The following is a 23,842-nucleotide window of genomic DNA, read 5'->3' on the forward strand; positions in this document are numbered from 1 at the left end:
CCAGCATGTCCTTAAGGGAGGGCTCAAAATACACTACTTCTGAAAGGGTATTCGCAAGAATCAGAAATACAAATGCTGCCTCAAAGTAGCAGACATCACAGTCACTTAGACATCTTTTCTACTGAAAATACAACCCCAAATACCAGTTGCTAGAAATTACGTCTGTAGGGATCTTCAATGCAGATTAGGTCTACTTCAAATTTTTAGGGTAACCACAGATATGTAAATAAGTTTCGTTTAAATTAACTGCATTTGAAATGATCTTTAAAGAATAGTCTGACAACCTACCACAGCTCTAAGACACTTCCTTGCGTGTAAAAGAGAGGAGCATTGCGTGCAATAGACAGAGCGTCACCTCCCAACTGGGGAGGGAAGGGTGTGTGTGAAATGCAGCGTTTAGGACCTGGGCCCCCCGTGGCCTGGGCCCTGGCCGCATTCCTGCAACACGCTGGCCTTGCTTCACTTCCGGCCCCTCGCGAGACGCGGGAGCGGAAGGAAGTTCCAAGTCACATTGAATTGTGTGTCACTTCTGCCCGCCGATGCAGCCTTCACCAGGTGTATTTATGTGCCCCTTCCCCTGGCCTGTCTTTTGGACAGGGCAGCAATTCAGGATTCTTCACAGTGCACTTGCCCTAGAGCGTCCTCCCTGCATGGCGTCCTCGTGTGTCCTGTTGTGGATTTTGGCGTCGCCTTAGAGACTGCGGCATGCCGGCAGCCCCCTGTATCGGCACTCTCTGCAAAGCAGAATGGAGCACTGCGTGTAATAGAATGGAGGATTTCTGAGCTTGTTCCAGCAGAGATAGATAGACAGACAGACAGATAGATAGATAGACAGATAGATGCCACACGCACACAAATGGATGCGATGTCAGATTTAAACATATGCTAATCCTATACTTAAACACTTTGCTGCAAAAATGCCAAAAGACTTTGTCACTTTCTAGTTCAGTGTTGATGGCACGGTGCTTAATCCTATGCTTAAAAACTATGCTAGAAAAACAGACATCTGAGGTCAGCAGATGTGGAGTGTTGGTGGTATTGTAAAGTACTCCATATAAAGGAGCTGCTCTCAGCCTAAAACGTGGGAGCGACCCTTAGTTCCCTGCTCTTTAGATATGGATATATATACGCATGCATACCTAGTCAGAGTTAAACACTGTAAGAAAACCACACTGCTTTGTGGTAAAAGGTGGTTTGACAAAGTACAGTGTCTGTTTTTTTTTGTGCCACCTCCTGTTACATTCAGCGGCTGTGGTGGTGGGGGAGGGGTGCAACAAATAGAGCCTTGGACAGGGGCCCATCCGGCCCCCCTCTAGTAATGCCACTACTGGTCTTAAGCATAATAACGAGTATATAATGGGAATCTCTTGCCTTTAGGGAGTTCAATCATCTTCTTTTGCCTCTGGTACTCACCATATGAAGAAGCCGAGAAGACAAATGGTTGCCTGCAGTTAATGCAGACGTTCCCTAGGTTGTTGAGCAGAGGGTTGTTGGTGGAGCATCTGTAACACATTGGAACAAGCTCCTGCAAGAAAAGAAATCAGAAATAAGAAGCTGCAATTTAGCTACATCAGGACTATGAGTATCGTTGAGTACCATCAATGGGTGACCAACATTGAGCACCCTCAGCGGACAAAGAAACTGACTGTTTCGTGCACATGGAGTTATGCAGTGAAACAAGTATAAATCGTGTCAATGGGGCTACAAGAAGAATCCATATCCTTTAGTTCATAGGGTTGATAATGCAACTTTGACTTTAACAATATTGCGGGGCTTGAACCGCTGCAGACACTTTTAGAGTTTAATCGCTCTGAAATCGCTAAACAATGCCTCATTAAGTTGAGGCTTTCACTTATCATATACAAGCAGGATTCCATTCTTGATACACAACTCCTGTAACATACCAGATTGTACCCTGGAGTCTACAGTGGGGGCACAACTATTACTACTCCCTCTCTTGCCTTATCATGACTCTACTACCTGCATCCATTACATGCCGTGACATACGCCTTCTGTCACTCCTGGAAGGACGGTATAGGACATTTATAGTGCCCACCTGTAACCAGTGCATGCCACGTACTGCTGCTCTGTTCACTTCTGGACTGACCCTGTAAGGCACCATCCCCAATGCATGCAGCTTATGCCTATTTTTTCTTACTTGTGGGTGCACCCTATAGAGGGCTACCCTGGCTGCCTGTAACAGGTGCATTCCTTGGGACGCTTCTCTGTCAGAGACCCTAAAAAGCTGTCGAGAGGGCTGTGCTACTTCTCTGCAGGCCTGTGGGCTACTGCTTGTCCTTCCAGGGTGAACCCTAGAGAGTCTAGCGCAGTCATTCTCTACCATCAACTTATGTGAAATGCCTGTGATTACCTCTCATCCACCTTCTTACCATCACACGCACACTGGCAGCAACCTATGACAGAACCAGAGCACCCCTTTGCACAAAACCAAAACACTTCCACCCCGGCCACAATACAACTGAACACTGGTCCAACAAAGTACTCTCCTGCTGCGCAGCGTGCTGCCAAACATCTATTGTACTTCTGCATCCGGGAAAGGGTAGGAAGCACTGTTTACATGTGCTTACAATAGAATACACAATCTCAACGAGAGCAGCAATGTAAACCCACCTCATCCATACTGTCCCAACCACACCCGAGCGGTTGCGAGGCCTGTTACTCCACGCACATTCCTCTGAGGAGGCAGCCATGCTAACACAGGGGCCAATTTGTGAACAGGGCTAAGAGCATTATAGCAGGATTATAAGAGCATTATAGCAGGATAGCTGCCCATCATCCAAGTGCATCCAAGAGCAATTGAAACAAGAAGGGGGTGTATTTGTGACCCGCCTTAACACCCTGAGCTACACAGATGTTCTACACTTCCTGAGGCACCGGTGAAAGCTTGCTTTATTTACCAAGAGCTTAAGCTGTTTATATCAATCGCCCAGCTACCAGCAGCGTCCCCTCCTAGTCGCAATGGCACCCTGCAACTGAATCTAAGCTGGAGCACGAGCAACGCACGCCTCTAACGGCAGCTTTTCAGGGGGGAACGTACAGGAAGGGGCCCACAAGCAAAATGTCCCCTCCTCTCCCACAACTCTTTTTTAAATCCTTGCTCACTTCATTGTTTTTATTCAACAGATGCCGTGGTCGCAAATCTGTAAAATAAATGTGGAACCTGTGCTCTGAAAATAAGGGATTTCTTATCACCCCTGGTAGCGACCTTATCAATGCCCACGTAAAACATCTCTGTGGCAGGAGACCTGACCAAGCCTGCTCCCTCCCGACTGCCAGCTGCCTCCAGGTGGGTGAAACAGTGGGCCCTGGCCGTGCCACAACTCATGAGCACTGGCGTGCTGGTTGCAAGTGCTTCTGGGGTGCCTTTAGCTCTGGCCATGCTGTTTTGTAGTTGCTGGAGGGCCTGGGCCCATGCCGCCATTTTCTTTGTCACCACCGTCCTAGCTGCAGAAGCAGACATGGCGGGCGAGCTACTTCTGCAGGGCTGTGGTAATCCTTTGATGTGACGTCTGGCAGGAGGTAACAAGGTGGGCCCCGCGCTTCTTCAAGGCTGCTGGCTCCCAAACAGAAAAAGCAGGCCCGCTCCTGCAGTGCTCCTCTCCCTCTCAGCAGTTCCAGGTCACAGGCTGCGCAAGCAGAGAACCGGTAAACTACCCACCTGACTGGTCCCACATCGCTTCCATTCTACTGGGAACACCTCGATGCACCACATCAAGCTTCCACAGTTGTTTTTAGCTCAGTTGGCTCCGATACCTCGTCACCGCTATGGCGCATCCCAAGCTGCTCCTGCAGGGCGAAGCTTCCGGCTCCTCTGGCAGTGAGCATACTTCAGTCAAGGTGGGCTCCGGGTCCAAGGCGATGAGGTTAATCGATGAAATGTTGCAAAGTTGGTTCTTGTTGGGTGCCGTCACGCACTCCTCTTTTTTACCTCTCCGGCTTCCGCTGTAATGGTACTTAATTGGCGGCTTCAAATACTGCCGACCAATCCCAGTGTCTAATTTTTGCAGGATTGCAGACTGCTGCAGCTTGCCGGTCCCCGCTCTTGGGAGGCGTTTTTTGTTGTCCCCTAACTGGTCTGCACTGCCAACTGGCCCGTGACCAGATGTGCTGCAGCAGGTATGTTCAGCACTACTAAGAAGCATGCAGGAGCAGCTGTGAGTTAGAGAGCCTGGAACCTGCACCAGAGTTCTTGTAAAGAGATCCAGCAATCCAGCATACTAATGCTCTCCTTACACATCTCCTTAAGGGCTAACGAAAGAGAATAAAAAGATTTTCTAGCATTCGTGTCAAGAACTTTTCTGTTCTATTAAGTACACGGAGGCGAGGATTATGCTTTTCTTTCTATGCTTTCATTTTTCCAGCAGCCAATCAAAACAAAAGTTGAAAACACTACATTTCCCATAAACACAGTAATATCACATGACCAACCATAGAGCCACCAGCCCTTTGTAACCATAATGAGACATATAAGGCCACTCTTTCTTTGCGTAAATCTTAAACAGTCTCAAAATCCTGCAACAAGAGGATCTATCCAGATCACTGGAACTCAAACTCCAATAAAAGACTCTGGAATGGAGTAGAAACCATGTTCCTGAAGAATTCAGATAGCCGCCTTGAACGGACCAACTACAAGACTGGAAGAAGGAAATCGAAGGACCAGGCTCACTGGTCCTCAGTACCTATAACAGAAATAATGCCAAGGCCGTAAACACAGATCTGATAGAGTCTTCAATACCCTTGTCAAAATTACATCAGGGAGAGAAAACAAGGAAACATTCAAACAACATTTGGAAGTACAAAATATGACAGAAAATACATTTCAATCAATCAAAAATCCTGAATTAAGAAACATCAATAATATAACAAAAAAATTGGGTGGGATAATCCTTGTCTCCGTGTCTTTAATAGAATTGAAAGATTCTTGAAGCTAATGCTAGAAAAATGTTATTCTATGTCATGACGGGAGGCTCAGATTATGCTAGTTTAAAGCTGAGCCACCACCTCTGACGCGTCATCAACAATAGGTTTGTGGTGACATTATTTAAACTTGGACTGAGATGCCCAATCAGCTGCCTTGAGAATATCCTCAAAGCGTGAACCCAATGAAAAGGTCTTGGAAGCCATGGCACCCCTGGAAGAATAAGCACCAAATCTGGAGGTGTCAATACCTGCTTCAGACAGAAGCCACTACATCCATCTAGCCAAAGTAGCTGAGGAGACTGGGCAAATAGGTTTCTGTAACAAGATCAATAATTGCCCCCCCCCATGTCAGTTCGAAATTCAGCAGTACTCACCTCATACTCTCCTTTAAACACTGGACCATGCGTAATTTAGAATTATCAGGGAAACTAGGGTAAGAAACTGTTCTAGTGTTACACTTGGTACGATGCGTAATGGAAAAAGTAACTCCTTCAGGAAAAAACTCTACCTGTGGAAACCCCTTTACATCAGGAGCCTGTTTACAAGAAACCAAGCACAACAGCATGGTAAGCTTAGCAGAAAGTTGTTTTCTGGACAGAGATGGATTCGCAGGCCAAGAGTCTAAAAAAAACCAAAATTACATTGACATCCCACAGAGAGGAATATCTCAGTTGATGAGGATGACTCAACAGAATGCCACGCAAGAGTTTGTATACAATGGGGACCTCACCTCCAAGCTTACCATCAATAGATAAATGACCTGCAGAAATGGCTGACCTATAGTTGTTCACTGATCTATTGGCCATACCAGAGGTAGTGAGGACAAAAAATTCTGCTAATGAGGGATCAGCACCCCGCTCACTGCACCAACTACACCGGCACTTCCAAGCTGCACTGTAATGTTTGAGTGCCAGAGGGCAACGTCTGAGAGATGAACTCATTAGATTCTCGCGAGTCCTACAGACTCCATCTTGATGGCAGAAGGATTGAAGGGGGGGCAACTTAGTTCCAGAACCACGGGAAACCAGGCCTGTGCTTTCCTCGAGGGAGTAACTAGAATCAGATCCGTCCTCTGACGACGAGCCTGAGCCAAAACTCTGGGGATCATCATGAAGGGAGGGAATGCATACCCCGGGAACAGAGACCAATCCTGCAGAAACGCACTGGTCGCTAGAGCCTCCAGATCCAGTGCAGAGCGCAGACCATCTCCAGATGGGTAGTACTCTGCTTTAAGATCTGCTACACACTGGCCAAAAAGCAACCACCTGAAGGTTTGCGTGCTCATTCTACCCGAACTACAGCTGCGACCACTGCTTTAGCACATGGAGTTCCAGTCCTTGACGTCTGTCAGGCAGTAACGTGGGCTTCTCTGCACATGTTTACCAAACACTACTGCCTGGTAAGGTCCATGGTCATGGGTACTTTGCCCGTTCGGTCCTGCAGGACGTTCTAGCATGATTTTGGTTTGTAGAACCACCTCCGGGGATGGTATTATTTGGGTATCTACTAGATAAGGTGTTACCAAGGGTAAGTAACTTGTTCTCTAGATCATCTCTGCATAGGGGAAGAAGACATCTTGTCTTATCATTTTCCATTCCTTGGTTTCGGGCCTGGTGTGAGGGGTTATTGCTGCAGATCCTCACTGCAAAGAGGAAGACTTGTTGTCTTACGATTTTTCCATTCCTTGTCTTCAGGTATGGTGTGAAAACAATATTGTGCACAGAAAATTGATTTGTGTACGGTAAATGGGAGAGAAGGGGCAAGTGATCCACTGACATCCGATCATAGGATGGTGGGATGGATGGGAGGGTAGTCTCGATGGGGAGGGAGTTGCTCCTTCGGACTATCTTCAAAACCCACCTGTCTGACGTGATAAATTGCCAGCTGAGTAGGTGATGGCGAATCCTGCCTACAACTTGCCCTATATAAGGGAAGAGTCAAACTAGGAAGGCTTAGAGGCTGCTGCACAGAGGAAGGGTGGTGGGCTGACCAGACCGCTGGCTTCCTGATCCACGATATCAGTGGATCCTACACCCTCGGCCACAAAAGTAACTTGGACATACCATGAAAAGCCAGACGTCCTCCGATAGAAGTACTAATCACAAGAATTCTCCAGTTCCTGTCTGATGCGTGGGGGAAATTCAAAGGTAAGGAATCTGCAACTAGAAGTTTCTATCAGATGCAACATTCCAGCAGATCATGCTTACACCTTCATTCTTTCAATTGAAAAAGGAACTAAAAACCAATCTCTTCAAGGACACCTCTGCAATCTTTAATAAGAATATTTACCAGCACTTTCTGCCATGGGCTAAAAAACAGAAAACCTCACTTCCACTGGAAAGAATCTCAACTTATTCCCCTTTTAGCCTGTGCAGAACACCTGTGTCTTTTTCACTCCTCTCAACAGCACTCACCTGCTCCCAAGTGAAGTTCATACTACAGAAATATTAACAGATACCTAGACATCTAGAGAAACCGCACTGCAAAAAGACTCAATGTGTCCACTTTGTGAATGAATTCTTGCCAGCACAAGGACATGTTGTTGCAAACATGGGCAAGGAGGAGGCTTGTCCATTGCCACTGCAGCAGCGTTTAAACAAGTAACGTGTATATAAGATAAAATAACAGTAATTGTGGCTGTTCAAATACCCTGAAAAGCAATTCTGGGTTAAAGAACATGAAAAAGAAAGTTATACTTGCCTCACTGTCATGAAATGGTTTGGATCGGATAGTCAGGCTTCCAAGCTCGATGGACTCCTGGAACCGTGATGGCATTCGCAGACCCTGTAACTTATCATAGGCGTGTCGGGCAAGCTTATACGCCCCCAGAGCCTTGCTCTGCTTAGCTAGAGCATAGAGGGCATTCCTGAAATCAGGTTAAGGCAGAAATAGAGACACAGGAGGCTAAATGCACTTTAGGAAATAATACTTACTTTAGAGTACACTTGACAGAACAACATATTTCATCTTCTACACATTGCATTCAAGCTGTAATGCAAATAATAATGCACCAAAATTGAAGTGTTTCACTGAAAAAAGAGGAGTAAATGGAAAGTGAGCGCGATGAGTGAAAAGAGACCCAGTGTAACATCGACAATGTGCAGAATGAGCGTTTAACTTCTCTATGGTGGAGTAACAGGACAAGGAACAAACAAGTATCGGGCGAAGAAAAATATAAGAAAGCAAAGGTGTGAGATATAGTGAAGGAGACAATCAAGAGGTGCGCTAATAAGTCCAAAATGACCATGCTAAGGTTAATTGCGGGATATCCAGAAAAAAAGGTGTACAAACATCAAAACATGGACAAGCAGGAGTAAGTGAAAAGCTGGACTGCACGAAGCATGAAAAAACAAATTCTAAAGTGGGGAGACAAAATAAGAAGACTGAATGGTTAAAAGGATCAAGCAGAAGAAATACTTATTTACCTTTGATGAAAACTGGTTCAGGAGGATTCCGTGTTCCATCTAAGGATTCTTACCCTCTTATTTGGTCGAGGACGGAGGGAATTCTATTTCTGCTGTCATGCCACTAGGTGTGAACTCTTATCTCAAGGTATTGAACTTGCGATAAAACATGCAAGGGTATAACTGACACAGCTGTGCCAGGCCCCTCCTGTTTCCATACATCTGCAGCAGCAGAAAGACTTCGAAGATCCAAAAGCTGAGGAAAGATGAGAAGGCGATACATTGCTAGAGGAAACACGCCATCTACCGAAGCCAGTGTTACCAAAGATCTTTTTCTACATATTTGAATGTATACCACCCCCTCTGGATACTCTATCTGTAAAAGATTTAACAGCAATTTCAAATATTTGGATGGAGTGGCGTCGGACAATGCAAACGTATGGTAAAAGCACAGCAACAACCACAATGTCCACTGCACATATTCAGCAATAACATGCTATTACAAAGCAGCAATTGCTCCTCAACACTTATAATGTGCAATACTCCCACGGGGTGAAGCCTTGTTGCCTCTCACATACAAGACACATTCTAAAGAGATACAGTCCAAAAAAACCAAAATCAGCCGGTCCACCTAATATTTACTACTTTTAAATGTGAGAGCTGACGTAGACCTACAAATCACAATGACTATCTGCATGGTGCCAAAACAAAGAGGTGAAAATAGGGTTCCTTCATGTTGAGGCAAACCATCCAATTCCCTTCCAGCAAAGCGGCCACAAAGGGTGTTTTAGACGCAATTCTGAACCTTGTTTCATAAGCTTTTTAAGTGCCATAGATTAAATATAGGGCTGAGTCTAGCTTCTCTTATGAGAATAAGACTGAATCTAAAGTAGAACTCATTAAGCAATTTTGACAAGGGCACAACTTCCTATGGCCTGCTTTAACAATATTTCACAAACTTCTTATATACTTACTCTATGTTTGGCGTCTGTGGTAGAGGGGCATCTGATGGAAAATTCTTGAACTGTACGCTCTACCCTTTCTTTATGGTTTGCAGGACTCACCGCTCCAAGATCAGCTTTTGCTCTGACAAGACAAAGGGTCTGATTACGACCTTGGCAGATGGGTACATAAACTTGAGGGATATCCCCTACGCCGTATTACAAGTTCCATTATATCCTATGGAACTTGTAAAACTGCGAGTGGGATATCCGATACGTTTGTGACGGAGTATCCCATCTGCCAAGGTCGTAATCAGGCCCAAAGTGTATCAGCCTCTCCCCAAATCTGAATTATTTTGTGTTTCGTGTGTGTGTGTGTGTGTATGTATATGCTGGGGGGGGGGGGAGGGGGGGAGGGGGATAGAAGGGACACACAAAGTGTGTCTTTACAAAGCCTGCAAGGGCAAAAGGTGAGGTTTGCCGCACCCCCCCAACCACCACCAATGATGCAATGATGTGTGATGTTACTGCTTTTCAGAGGTGGTGCTTATGGAAAAAGGGGACAGATGGGTTTGGTGGGGATTTGGTGGGGGGTTTGTTAGCTGTATTGTTTACATGAACCAAAGGAAATGAAAAGACTTCTAAAAAAAGAGTATTAGTCTTCTGCATTTGCTCACCTTCTACCTTTCTCTGTCTAAGCTCCAAGTGTTTCTCTATTGCGTGAGCCACTATACCTCAGAGTGTTTACTTGGTCGCCCAAAACCTTTTCTCCATCATGAAAGCAATTCAAATAATTAGGAATGCACACCTGGAAAGATTTTTAAGACACAGCCAAGAATGCCTCCTCACTGCCTGCTTCAAAGTCTAAACCTGATTAGATAACATGAGTTGCTGAGCTGAGAGCATGAAAACACATTTGCTTCAAAGGTTTCAGCTAATTCTACAGGCATGTGGTCTTTATTGTTTTTCATCAAATCCCAGAATGAGTAATGGTATGTGGCTGAATTGCTTGCAACATTAACAGATCTTAAAGAGCATTTCTCTTTCTACATCTTTCGCATTGCCACTGTGTCTATTTTTTGGACTCGCAGTCTAGTGGCCTGGTCGGCAAACATTAAGTCTGTTTCTGGCATTCACAGCATACATCACTGGAGATACAGGTACAGGGAGGTTCAAAAAGGTTAAAAGAATCACTAGCACTCATTCTAGAAGTTCGGAAAACAAAATTGGTGATACCATGAAACAAACCAAATGTGGGTGTGTCACAGACATCTGCTTGGGTACAGTCACCACATGGCTGGAAACCTGTAGGTTTCTTAGGGGACATCTGTAGCACAACATCCGAATCTGTGCTGACTGGCAAAGAAATAAACAACTGATGTCAGTGCATTGTACTGGCGCCTAAACAGGCACCTTGCATATCATATCTGGTGTGGGCGATGCTGATGCGCAGCCCAAAAACATCATGTACCAGTGCGAAGGGGTACTGCTTCAAAAACATCCTGATCCAGTCAGACACCTGTGGATTTTTCAAAGGTAAGGAATCTGTGGCTAGAAGTCTCTATCATACATCATCATGAACATGCATGATGAGAGGTATCTGAAATCCTAAAATTGAAGGGATTCTGAAGAGATACGTAGTATGATCAGCTGAAGGAGTAATGGAGAACACTGGCAAAGTAAAATTTTCTTGGATGACTCACCAGCTCTAATTTGATGCAGGGCTGCTCCTATTTAAAAATGTTTTTTTTAAAGTGTTTTAGATGCCTATTATATATTTTTTTTAAGTTTGCCGCTCCAAAATGGGGATCCACCATCTTGGATCCATAAATTAAACTACAAAACAAAATGCCTACTGAGCCTTGAAACCGTGACTGCCTTAGCATCATAACACATATGCATACATGCGTGATAATCCATGCACCTGCATGCCTCATCTGACTTTTTTTGCCAGTGCTGTTTCTCTTTGGCAAACAAACCTTTTTTTTGTTTTTGACGATGCAGAAGTGCATCAGTAAAAAGCAATGACATCTAAAAGGTCTGATGATAACATTGAAAGGCGACATCCATTGGCTTTGCCAATACTTGTTAGTAGATGTGTCTAAACCAATAGTATCCTCTGAATCCTGAATTGGATCAGCTTCTGCATCTTTTTCAGGCTATGTTAAATGTTGTCTCTTAGCCGAGTAATTAATGCCCCAATTTCTAAAGTCAAAATATTCCTCGGACAGTGTAGTACTTCAGAAGGGATGTTTTATTTTCTGTTCTACAAATTTTAGTACAAGCTGTTCTTTTAGACAATGGTATCAATTTTGATGTAGCCAGCGCCATGGAGTGAACCACCAGTGTTCTAAGATGACTGACAGATTCAAGGTATAAGGCAAGCTTGTAAACCCTTAGGACACTGGAATATGTTATTTGTCAATGGATGTTTCAGGGGATATTTGGATGGGAGAACAGGGCCAGTCATTAACCCAGTGCTCTAGAACCACATATTAATATGTTACTTCTTTTAAGATTAGTATATCCTACACAATTAAATGAAATTATTGTTGGGTAAGTTGGTCCCAAATAATTACTTCGTTCTAAAAGCACATACAAATGTTACTTTAGCTAGTTAATTAAAAAAATACAGCAGAAAATCAATATCAACATATTGGGGGTCATTACGACCCCGGCGGACGTTTGGCAGTAGTACCGCCAACAGGCTGGCTGTGTCCAGCAGGCGTGTTATGACCATGGCGCTGCAAGCAGAAAAGTCATAATAGGGGGCCAAGCATACTGCCAGCACTGGCAGTATGTTTGCGCCTGAGGCTTTGGCGGTCTTTTGACAAGACCGCCAAAGTCGTAATGACCCCCATTGTTGTGTAGCCATTTCACTTATAGCTCCATGTACATTATTTTAGCAAAACCAGGCCTGCAGCTGTGCACTTTAACTTAGATATATTTTATTCAGCTTCGTTTATTATTCAAACAATAGCCACATTTGCAGTTTTGTTTTATTTTTCTATATCTAACTGTTCTTTGCCTAGGCCAGCATCGCGTTGTTAAACAAGACATTTTGATCACTCTGTGCTCAAGGCTGCAGTAAGATTGGTTGCTGGTAAACATGATAACACTTTGTCTCTGGTATTCATAGAAACATACACATCCTTACGTAGGGACATTTTCTCAGAACAGCAGCTGTTTTATTATAAAAACACTTCACTGTCCCATACACATTAGAGGGAGAGTCCAACCAGATGACCACGACTATGCTGATTGCTTCACTATAGCTGCTTATGCAGACTTCAGGCCTTTGCTTAAGTAGGGGGGGGATGATGTCTTCCCAGGGGAACCTGAAGGGCAGAACTACAGCTTAACATGCAGTGCTCTATTATAGCCTAGGTAGGAATTAGTCCATTAACCCTAGTGACAATATGGTAGCGTTATTTCTATGCTTCACTCTCCTTGTCACAATTGTAATCCTATCATGTTTTATCGTCCTGGTTACTGCAGCACATGCTTTATTGTCTAAGATGCAGTTGCTTCATTAAAATCTTATTGAAACATATACTGCCTCTGCCTGTCCTTGTATATGTGAGACTAATGAGAGAAACGGATGAGATCTGAGTGACCACGATTTCCCTGAGTCAATTGTGTCATGTGCTCGGCTGCCCAATCATCCCTGCTCTTGGGTAGAGATGAGGCACTGCTAGTTAGCCGGAACCAGGAACACGGATTGGGACGACAGGTGTAGGGGGTTAGACTCAGTCTCCCACACCGCAGGCAATTCTGTAGCTCAAATCCAGTAGTCTCATTAAAATAATGAGAGCCTAGGCAACAATATAATATATAGTTTATAGCCAGTGCACTCTGGTAATGCAGTATGATTTCTAGGATTCTAGCTAGATGCTATGATTTGGTGAATTTTAAGCAGACATTTACTTACAGTTGTGCATAATAGTGCACCAACATGTTTCCGCTGTCCATTATTAGTTACTAGAACATTCAGCACAGCAGTAACATTCAACAAGAGAACAGAGAGATTAGGGTGTGCTGCATGGTGTGAAGAGAGTATATGATGTGGTTTGCGGAGAAGTATATTATGTATTGTACAGTGAAGTAGAAACATGAAGCGGTATTAAGTATCGCTACTGAGAACATGTGACAATGACTTAAGCACATCACATTTTGGGTAGGTGCACAGTATGCACTGCACACATAGCATATGTGTTGGCTCTTTGTATTGAGAGCTGAGGATATAAGAAGTATCACTACTGCTGAAGGCTTTTCATTGTGCAATGGGTTTCGTAAGTTCAAATTTAAATGTTAACTGAAATAGACATATGCTACTGATGACAGGCATCTATGGGGTAGAGTGCCTTTTTGAAGAGATGTAGTTTCCTCCAGGGGCAGAATGGAAGACGAGGAAAAGAGATGTGTTGAGCACCTTTACATGACCCATCCAACATCCCAGTCCAAAGGATACACTTTAGAGATCCCCAGTGGTGTTTCTTTGGTCAGACTGTGCAGCAGAAACCGGGAGATGTTAAAAAGTGTTTCGGGCAAATGGGAACTGAAAGGCTCATCCTGAAATACAAAAACACATGAACATATTTGAAATATTCTCTCATGTTGAATAATTTACTGGACATTATACATTTAGCACTGAAGCCTTTCAAAAGAGCTCCTCTAGTCAAAAGGAAAATAACTCTAGTAGCTTCTCATCTCTAGTTCACAAATAAAGCAGAACTTTGGCAAAGGCCGTTTCACAAGAGTTTTCTTCACAGTACATACATCTAGCATTAAAAATTTAAAATGTGACTTTTTCAAATTACTCTCTGAACTGAAAAAACATTATCAGCTGTGCAAGTTTCGCCATTCTACACACTGGGTATGGGTTTCAGTTAGTCTGAAGGGAAAATCAATGATAACCTCGAACTGCTGACAACTACATTACCAGTGCCGCGATAGTACACATTTACATTTTCATTTGAGAAATTGTAAGGAGAATAACTGCACCAGGACTCTGGAAAGAGTAAAGGAAAAGTTACTTACTTGTAAATCTAGTTCTTCACCATGGACATTCCCTGTGAATTCAACAAAGGTAGACTTCTCAAGCAATGTGTGAGATCCAGGATCTTGCAAATGCATTTCTATGTTATATTTTTTATGACTATCAGAGAGGATCCAATGGTGAAGAAGGAAAAGCTACTTAATTGCAATGCTAGTTCTGCACCATAGGTATTCTCTCGAAATTCATAAAAGGTAGAATACTTCCAGCCATTCATTCCTTAATATGGGTGTGATATTGTCTTAGTGTGGATTTGTGTCACTTGGGGTGCTGTCTCAGCTGGCTTCTCCATCCTCTCTCTAGCTGCTTACAGTAACATTTGGAGTTTCTTAGATCTTCTGTGTGCCAGCAGTCCTGAACATTTGTTTGTTTGCCTATTTTTCCTTAGGAAAGCCAGGTTATTGGAGCAGTCTGAGATCCAACTGTTGAATGTGGTTAAGTCGTTTTGTAGGTCACCGGTGAGGGTAGGCTGGTTGCATTTAAGGGTGTAGGTCCAGTCCGTCTCCGTTATCTGGTTCCAGCTGCATCTGAAGTTGCTCACTGGCTTTGGTTTTCCTGAAAGGGGTGCGTCGCAGTGAGGAAGGGAGAGGTCCATCTATGTGAGCGTGGTGTGGTGGATGAAGGTGATCTTGTTGCTTGCTGTGAAGATGGGGTCGATGGGGTCGATGGTGCATCCTGCTTTGTGAGTCGGGCTCTGGACGAGCTGTCTGAGCCCAATGTTATCGAGGCTCTCAAGGAGGGAAGTGGAGTTTGGGTCTGTGTGGTCCTTGAGAAGGAGGTTGAGGTTGCTGAGCAGGAAGAAGTTGTCGGATCTGATGGCCATGAGAGTGATGAAGTCGGTGAGGGGGTTGCTGAAAGTGGTGAGTGGGCCTCTAGGTCAGTGAGCTGGTATGCCTATGATGGTTGTGGTGAGGTTGACTTGTTGTCAGAAATGCATGTATTCCATGAACACAGTGGGTTAGTCCGTGGAAGTGGTGCAGGTGATTGTATCTCTGTGGATGATCGAGACACCTCCTCTGAGTTTGTGGGTGCCTGTCTAGGTGGGCGATCTTGTAGCCAGGAGGGATGGCATTGGCAGGGTTGGTAACTGGTTGAGCCATGTTTCAGTGAGAAACGGTTGCCTGGGAACTGCGTGTCGATGAGGTCCCAGACCTCCGTGTTGTGCTTGCAGAGATCTAGGGCCAGATGTACAAAAGTATGACATAGCCATTTCCCAATAGCGATTCCCTGCGAATCACAATTCGGAAATCGCTCTCTGAAATGTACAAAACTCTTTAGTTTCATTTGCGATTCCCAGTGGGTCAGAAATAGACACACCTTATGAATATTAATGAGGTACATCTCGCTTTGTGGCCCACTAAGAATCACAAAAATCACAGGGATGGTGGGCTGCTGGGGTCAGCAGACCACCATGTCTGTGACTGCTTTTAAATAAAGCATTTTTTTAAAAAATGTAGGCCGTTTTCCTTAAAGGAAAACGGGCTGCATTTAAAAAGAAAAAATTAAACGTTTAAGTTTAATTTTTTAAGAGCAGGCAGTGGTCTATGGGGTTACTGCACGCTCTTAAAAAATATTTTCCCAACCTTTCTCAAAGGGGAATGATTCCCTCGGGGACCCCTTCTCATTTGCGAATGGTTTACCACCAATTTAAAAATGGTGAAAACTGTGAATGTTTTGCAACCACATTACGGTCGCAAAACATTGATATACCTTTCCAATTCAGTATTAGGAAGGGATGCCCTCAACACAACCCTTCCTAATACCGAATCACAAAGCCCAAATTGCAATTCGGTAACAAGTTACCAAACGGCAATTTAGGCTTTCTACATCCCAAAAAGCATGTGTCCAGTCACAATTGGGCTGATTCTGCGAGTTTGCGAGTGGGGAAAAGCTTTGTACATGTGGCCCCTAGTGTTGAGGAGCATGCATGCAATATGAGGTGAGTCATGCATGATGCTGAAGTGGTGCTGCATGAGAAGCAGCAATGGGCACATGAGAACGGTCCTACCACGGACTGCGGTGTGGGCAGGGGCAGCTGTCATGGTGTCATTCAGAGCTGAGAGCTTGCAAGTCGGAAGCAGTGTAGCGGTCAGACGGACCAGGGTCTGTGGCGCTGGGTGTGGTCCAGGCCTGGATGGTCGCAGAAGGGATTGCCTTTGGCCGCCTGCTGCACAGTCTCACAGAGACTGCCATAAAGTAGGTCCTGGGAGAGGGATGAGCGTGGGGTGGTACAAGGGAGGGGCAGGAATCAACAGCCAGGGAAGGCACAAGGAAGTCGCAAAAGAAAACATGTAAGGAGTGGGGGAGGCTGAATGAGGTGGAAGCACAGGAGAAAGGGGAGCGAAAAGAAGAGAAAAACAGGCACAGAAACAAGTCAAAGGACAAAGCAAGCAAAAATGTGTCAACGCACAAAGCGGGCACCGAAGACGAGACAGAGCACAGAACAGGCACAAAAGGGGGAGAGAGAAAGAGTGTGACAGGGCAGGGCAAACAGCCTGGCTCAAAAGGGCCTTAGACTGGTGAGAGGACCAGTGCAGATAAGTGGGAGCTGGGGCTTAGGCACCTGCTTGTGTAAAAGGCGATAGACTTCATGTTGTTGCTAAAAGGATTTTTTGTGCATTTACTACTGAAACTTCCCTAAGCTTGTAAATCTTATGGTTGAGGTACAGAAAAGTGAGGTTAATAAACTAAGCATGTAGGTAGAAAGCACACAGGAAAACAAAGGGGTTTGGTTGATGTCAAGGTCATGAATCCCCTACAATTCGGGGTCTTCTAAAAACCCTTAATTTCAAAGGCTTTCTGAAACAACCATGCACTGCTGGTATGATTAGAGTAAAACAAATTCCTAAAGAGTGCAGAGAAGTGCCTCCAGGTGACGTGCAACAAATGAGCAACAGAGAAAGACAAACGACTGTCAGCAACACTGGATATTTCCACCATGTGACTGTTTGAGATCTCACCACTACGATTTCTCAGCTGGTAATTAACATGAAAATAAGCCTTCCTCCACAGCTTATTCAGTTTCCTAGGTTCTTTGCCACAGTATTTTACTGAGGCTCATGTGATATTGTACACCTTACAACATCAACCGCTTCAATCAGTAGATAATTAATAACTAAGGGTCCAATTTAGAGTTTGGCAGGTAGGATACTTTGCTCCAAACAGAACTGAGTACCCCGCCGACTAAACCTTAGGTCAGACTGACTCATTTGGATAGGTGCACCTTAAGCATTCCGTCGATGAAACCCCCCTTGGCTAAGTCAACGGAATACTTCCTCTGACGGCCAAAGAGAGTATGGGACGTTGGCGGAAGGAAATGACACTCTCCGCCCTATCTAGGGTTAATGACCCCAACAAACTTGGAAGCAAACTTTTAAAGTGTGGGGACCATTCGTTTTTTATTTTGCAGAAATAAACAAAAATGACAAACGTTTGGTGGGCAGCCATCCACTAAACATTTTGTACATTGAAAGATGTTGCTGTAATGGCTGCAGCAAGTAGCCTGCCCGTGATACCCTTGTGGTGGAGCTTAGCAACGTAGTAACATGGCAGCCCCGGACAGAAAGGACACCACTGGAAACAGCATTTTAATGGCAGCTCTAAATTGTGCAGATCATCCAATGCCATTTTCAATGGTGCTGGACCCACCGTAAGAGGCCCTTCCATAAGAGGCCCTTCCATTGGGAACTGTGCCTTACCACACTCTATATGAGGAGTAGGCATAAAAAAGAGGGAGGGGGCGTCCACTTGATTTCCAATTTATTCCCTTGTATAAATTTGTCCAGAATTTATATTTTTATGTCTGTAAACTTAAACTGTAAACTTCGTACTTGTATAGCGCACTACTCATCCGTTAGGGTCTCAAGGCGCTGTACGCATACCGCTGTGGAACCCCTCCTGGCTTTTCCCTGTGAGGTGCCCACTCCTGGGCAACCTCCAAGGTGAAGCCAGGCATCCCAGCGCTGTTGGGGCCGTTGTGGAGATTAAGCAAGCTATTGCCCAGAGTTACAGAGTGGGACCCATGAATTAGATTAGGCACCAATGCGAGAATTATCAGGTCCGAGGAAATTGAGCCCAAGACCCGCTGAGGCAGGAATTGAACCCTGGTCCCGGGCCAGATTTCTGCATCAGGGTCTGCCGCTCTAACCATTGAGCCACACTTCTCCACCGTCTCTGATGCAGCAGACAGTCAATATTTGATAGTACTAGTAAGCAGAAAAAGAAAACATTTTTTCCTTAACATTTTGATCCATAACTATGCCACTGATGAGAAACAGTTCCATTATGATAAAAGGGATATTAGAATCACCAAAAAAGCAAAATACTACACATTAACTCTTCATGCAGGAGAACTCAAAGAAACGTTTGCACTCTTCGTAAGTTGTGACTTGGCAAAGGTCACCACAATCCAGATGAAAAAAACACAACAATATATTTCCCTGCCTATCCAGCATTGAGAAAGAATCTGAAGTCTGCAATGTTTGAATGCAGGGACAGACTGAGGCATTCCTTATCTGTTGGTCATACTTTGCAACTTTCCAATTAAACAAGTGATTTCAAAATAGGCCTTGAGCTGAGAAGTGCTATTTCAATGTTCAGCTAAACCAACACCATGTTTTTATATCGTCACAGTCAGCCTTTATTGAGTTATCTAGGAACATGTTTCATTAATGGGAGTTTATCAAGTCATAACTCTATACTAGTATCTCTCTTAATGGAGTTTCTGTAAATTTTCTGAGTTGTAAGTTGTCAGCGGACCACATAGCTATTAATAAGCATGTCCCATAACCCAATTCAAGCAATGTAACATCCTAATCCAATGTTCACACATCAAGTTGGGCTTGATCTGATGTACATAGTTTTTACGTTTACAATCGCTTTTATGTATTTGTCACCATGGAGCAAACTCAACAGTGGTTTTCCAGAATATGTAACTAAAATGCATTTTTCTTGTCTTCTGAAAGAGTAACCAACCTTGTGTGCTTCAGGCTACACTTCTGAAAATAATTCTAGATAGCCTCACGGATGACTGTGTCGTTGATATACTTTTACAATTGAAAGGTGTACCACAAGCATAGTTTCATTATTAATTGAAAGGTTAGGTCAGGATCCTTTTTATTTTTTTTATATTCCAAATCTCATATATACTGATACAATTTAGTTGTGCACACTTTCTTATAGAGATGTGGTACAGCAGCAAAGAGAAAAAATATATTCAATACAATGCAGTCTTCCATGATTCTACATATAATAAGGTGCACCTTGAGTACTGCCGACCAAGCCTATCAGCAATACCTTATTAGAAATAAATCACAACCTTTTTACGAACACGCAAGAAAAGTGAGGGAGTGACGAATGAAAGACAGTAACAAATAGTCCATAGGAACGTTACTCCACCAGAACAGTCACAAATACCTTCACATTTATGCACATATTTCAGAAGATGAGGAAATAAACTAACTTAGATCAAGTCTGGAAAAAGGACTGTTGGGTGCATGCAGGTCTTACCGTGTACCTCTGTATGGAATGGTAAACATGATAGAGTTCTGCCAGGTGCTGGAAGTGGCGAAACTTCTGGAGCATTTCTGTCTTCTTTTGCTCTTTTTCTGTGGTGAGAAATCATTGCCTTTATGTCTGACCACCTAGAATCACTTGTCACTTGGCTTCATTAGACATGATGGTCTTTCTTTGGGAAACAAGGCCACTTTATTCAGGCAGATGTTGGTCTGCGCCACAAATTCAGTAAAACACATTCTTGTACCTACCGTAATTGAGAAGTGAAGCATTCAATCTGTTGTAAAACTGCAATCCATAAGAGCTCTGGCTTGTTTGCTTCAATGAATAGTGAGGAATCCCTCACAACAACTGAAAAGGATCAGCTGAGTGATGCCTGATTGGCCTAGAAGAGTAACTGGAGGGTCAAAGACAGCCCCTTCCTCGGACCAGGTGCCACTCTCCAAAGTGCTGGAAGAGAAGCTTAATCTTCACAAGGAGCCGACTTGTATTCACCATTTACTGCAGTTCTCCAGAATCCTAATTCGTTGTTCAACAAGATTTTAATTAATTTGAACCGTATTATTCAGGTATTTCAAACTGCTTGTTGGATTCCGAGCCAGATCGCCAGATGTGCACCTCCAATTTGCCTTGTAACTACAGATTTGTTAAACTATGCAATGTCAAGTCATACTATACCATGTAATGCCACACTATACAATTACAGGACTTACGATACCATAGTGTACAATAACAGGCCATACTATACAATGACAGGCCATTAAACAGTACACAAAGGCAGGCCATTCCGTACCATACCATACTATGACAGGCCTTATCATACCATACTGTACCATACCATACCATAACATACCATACGGCAGTCCATGTCATACTACACAATCACAGGCCATACCATACTATGTAATAGCAGGCCATACCATGCCAAACTATACAATTACAAGCCACACCATTCTATTTAATGACAGGCCATACCATACCACACTATACAATGTCAGGTCGTAATACAACGTCATTCAATACTATACAAGGACAGGTCACACAATACATACTATACAATGACTGACCATGCCATACCATAAAATTACAAGACAGGCCATAACATACAATACAATATGATAAAATAGCAGGCCATACCATACCACACTACACATTGGCAGACCACGTCATACTATACAGTGACAAGCCATACCATACAACAACAGTTCATCCCATAAAATGCTATACAATTACAGACTATACCATACTCTACAATGACAGGACATACCACAGTCATACCACACTATGCTATACAGCGATAGGCCAAACCATATCATATTATACGACAGGCCATAACATAGGATACAATAACGGGCCATACCACACTATCCAATGACAGGCCATACCACACCATACTATACTGTACAATAGCATGCCATACCATGCTATACTATACAGTACCATACCATCCTTTACTATAGATTGACAGGCCATTCCATACCATACTTTACTATACAGTGCCTTACGAAACTATACAATAACAGAGCATGACATACCATCCTATACAATAACATTCCAAACGCACCATACTGTTCAGTGACAGGACAAAACATACTATCCTGTAAATTTACAGGCCATACTATTCAACAGCAGTCCGTACCATACCATACTATACTATACAATACAATGACAGGGCATGCCATAGTTATACTATATCATACTATACTATACAGCGACAGGCTATACTATACGATCCAATGACTGGCCATATCATGTAATATTATACTGTACAATGACATGCCTTAAGACAGACTATACAATAGCAGGACATGCCGAACCATACTATCAAATGACAGGCTATATCATACCATGCCATTCTGTACAATGGCCAGCCATACTGTACCCTACTGCAGTGAATCCCAACCTTTTTATCGCCGCGGACCGGTAAATGTTCGATAATTTTACGTGGCCCGCTTGTTTTGATTTAATAATTTTAATTTAATTGTATTTAAACATGCCTTCAAGATTTGAAGACCTCAGGCGGCCCGGTGCCGATTGATCCGCGGACCGGTGGGAACACTGCCCTACTGTACCATGACAGGCTATACCATACTATACAATGCAGGGCCATGCCATACTGTACTGTACAATGAAAGGCCATGAGAGGCTATACAATGATATGCCATGTCATGCTATACCATACATAACTATAGAATGACAAACCTACTATACTACACAATGACAGGCCATACCATAACATACTATACCATACAATGACAGGCCATGCCATACTATACAGCGCCATACCATTCCAAACCATACAATAGCAGACCATAACATAATATTCCAAACAATAACAGTCCATAACATACCACAATATACAGTGACAGGCCAAACGTTACCATACTGTAGATGCAAGGCCATACCAGTCCTACCATACCATACCATACCATACTATGGAATGAGAGGCCATGCCACGCTTTATAATCACAGGCCATACCATTATTTTCAATGACAGACCATACAATACCATACAATGATAGGCCATATTATACCACACCATACTATACTATACAATGACACTACTGTACCATATAATACAATGACAGACAATAACATTATGTATCAAACAATGAAAAGCCATGGCATACTATAGAATGTCAGGCCATACTAAACAACACCATACCATACAATACAACAACAGCCCATACCATGCTATAAATGGACAGGCCTTACCAGACCATACCCTTTAATACCATACTATGCAATGGCAGTCCACACCATACTGTACTATACCATGATAGGCCATATCATACTATACAATGACAAGCCATCCCATATCATGAAAGGCCATAACATACTATCCCATGACAGAGCATGCCATACTATACGATAGTTATACCACACTATCTTCCACAAGTGCTTTTTTTGTCCTTTCGCCACACTATGCAGCAGCCGGGACTTTGTTCAGCTCGGCTAAAATAAGAAATATTAGCAAAACAAATTGATTTTGCATAGGTGAGACCTGTTGGCTTTTCCATCACTTGTTAATCATGTGAACTGTAACATTTTAGACTAGGTTAACAAACCATACTTATTGAATGCAACATATCTTGTATCTTTATGTTTAATTGAATCCAAGCTACCATTATAAAGTATATTTGACATGCCACCCCAGAAATGTTAAAAAAATTAGGGAATTGTGTCCTTATAGATGGTCTGTAAGTGACTCAAAATGGACACTGATTTTCAAAGCTGCACTATCCCATAGTGTCTAATAGTCAGGCATGCTGTTTTTTTTAAAAGGCTATTCTTTAAACTATATTTTTGTGTGTTTAATGCTTCACAGTAGAAGGCATCGAGCTCTCCTATGCAGTGTCTGTTCTACACCCTCCTTTTTATGTCCAGCCTACTAGACGGTGCTTGAACTTTCCTGTTGCTAGGCATTTTGTGACTTACCAAGAACATAGGGGAGCTTAAAGCCCGCCCACCATTTACTATAGGTTGGCTTCTCTTGTAACATTCATTTGTCTGCTTGTTATTTGTCTCTCAGCTTGTCAATCTTGTGTCTGTCTCTCCCATGGAGCATATCCTCTTTAGTCTCTTTGTTAAGCGGCTACCGCTTAAGTGCGGGCGTCGCCCACTGGTCGACGCCCACACTACCTCCCTGGTGCGGGTCATGACCAGTGACCGACACCAGGGAGGGGATTAATAAATCCTCGGGTGCGTCGCACCAGAGGATTATTATTTTATTTTTTAATCCCTGGGAGACACGGAAGCTCTTCCGTTTCTCCCCCCCGCCCCCCAGCCGCCCCGTTACAATGTTGATTTCCCCATCGGAGCAGGAAGCAGCCTTGCAGCCGCTTCCTGCTCCGATGGGGAAAACGGCCACAAACGGCCTTCCCCACGTTCAGTTTCAGGAAGGCCTCGTAAGAAAGGGGAGACTCTCCCCTTTCTTACAAGGCCTTCCTGAAAGTGTTTCCTGGCCTCCGATCGCAGCTGTGCTG

General features: G+C 43.7%; 1 protein-coding gene across 1 annotated transcript in view; it reads right to left on the reverse strand.

Annotated features, from left to right (window-relative positions):
* IFT122 (intraflagellar transport 122) overlaps positions 1 to 23,842 on the reverse strand; it is a 251,801-nt gene that overhangs the window by 44,291 nt on the left and 183,668 nt on the right. Inside the window, exons 22-25 of the mRNA XM_069206316.1 lie at positions 19,851 to 19,948; positions 13,758 to 13,858; positions 7,642 to 7,807; positions 1,414 to 1,525 (exon numbers count right to left, since the gene is read on the reverse strand). Coding sequence (XP_069062417.1) covers positions 1,414 to 1,525; positions 7,642 to 7,807; positions 13,758 to 13,858; positions 19,851 to 19,948 — 477 coding nt within the window. The remainder of the gene's footprint in view (positions 1 to 1,413; positions 1,526 to 7,641; positions 7,808 to 13,757; positions 13,859 to 19,850; positions 19,949 to 23,842) is intronic.

This window comes from Pleurodeles waltl, chromosome 9 (genome assembly GCF_031143425.1).
Source record: "Pleurodeles waltl isolate 20211129_DDA chromosome 9, aPleWal1.hap1.20221129, whole genome shotgun sequence".
Taxonomy (NCBI): domain Eukaryota; kingdom Metazoa; phylum Chordata; class Amphibia; order Caudata; family Salamandridae; genus Pleurodeles; species Pleurodeles waltl.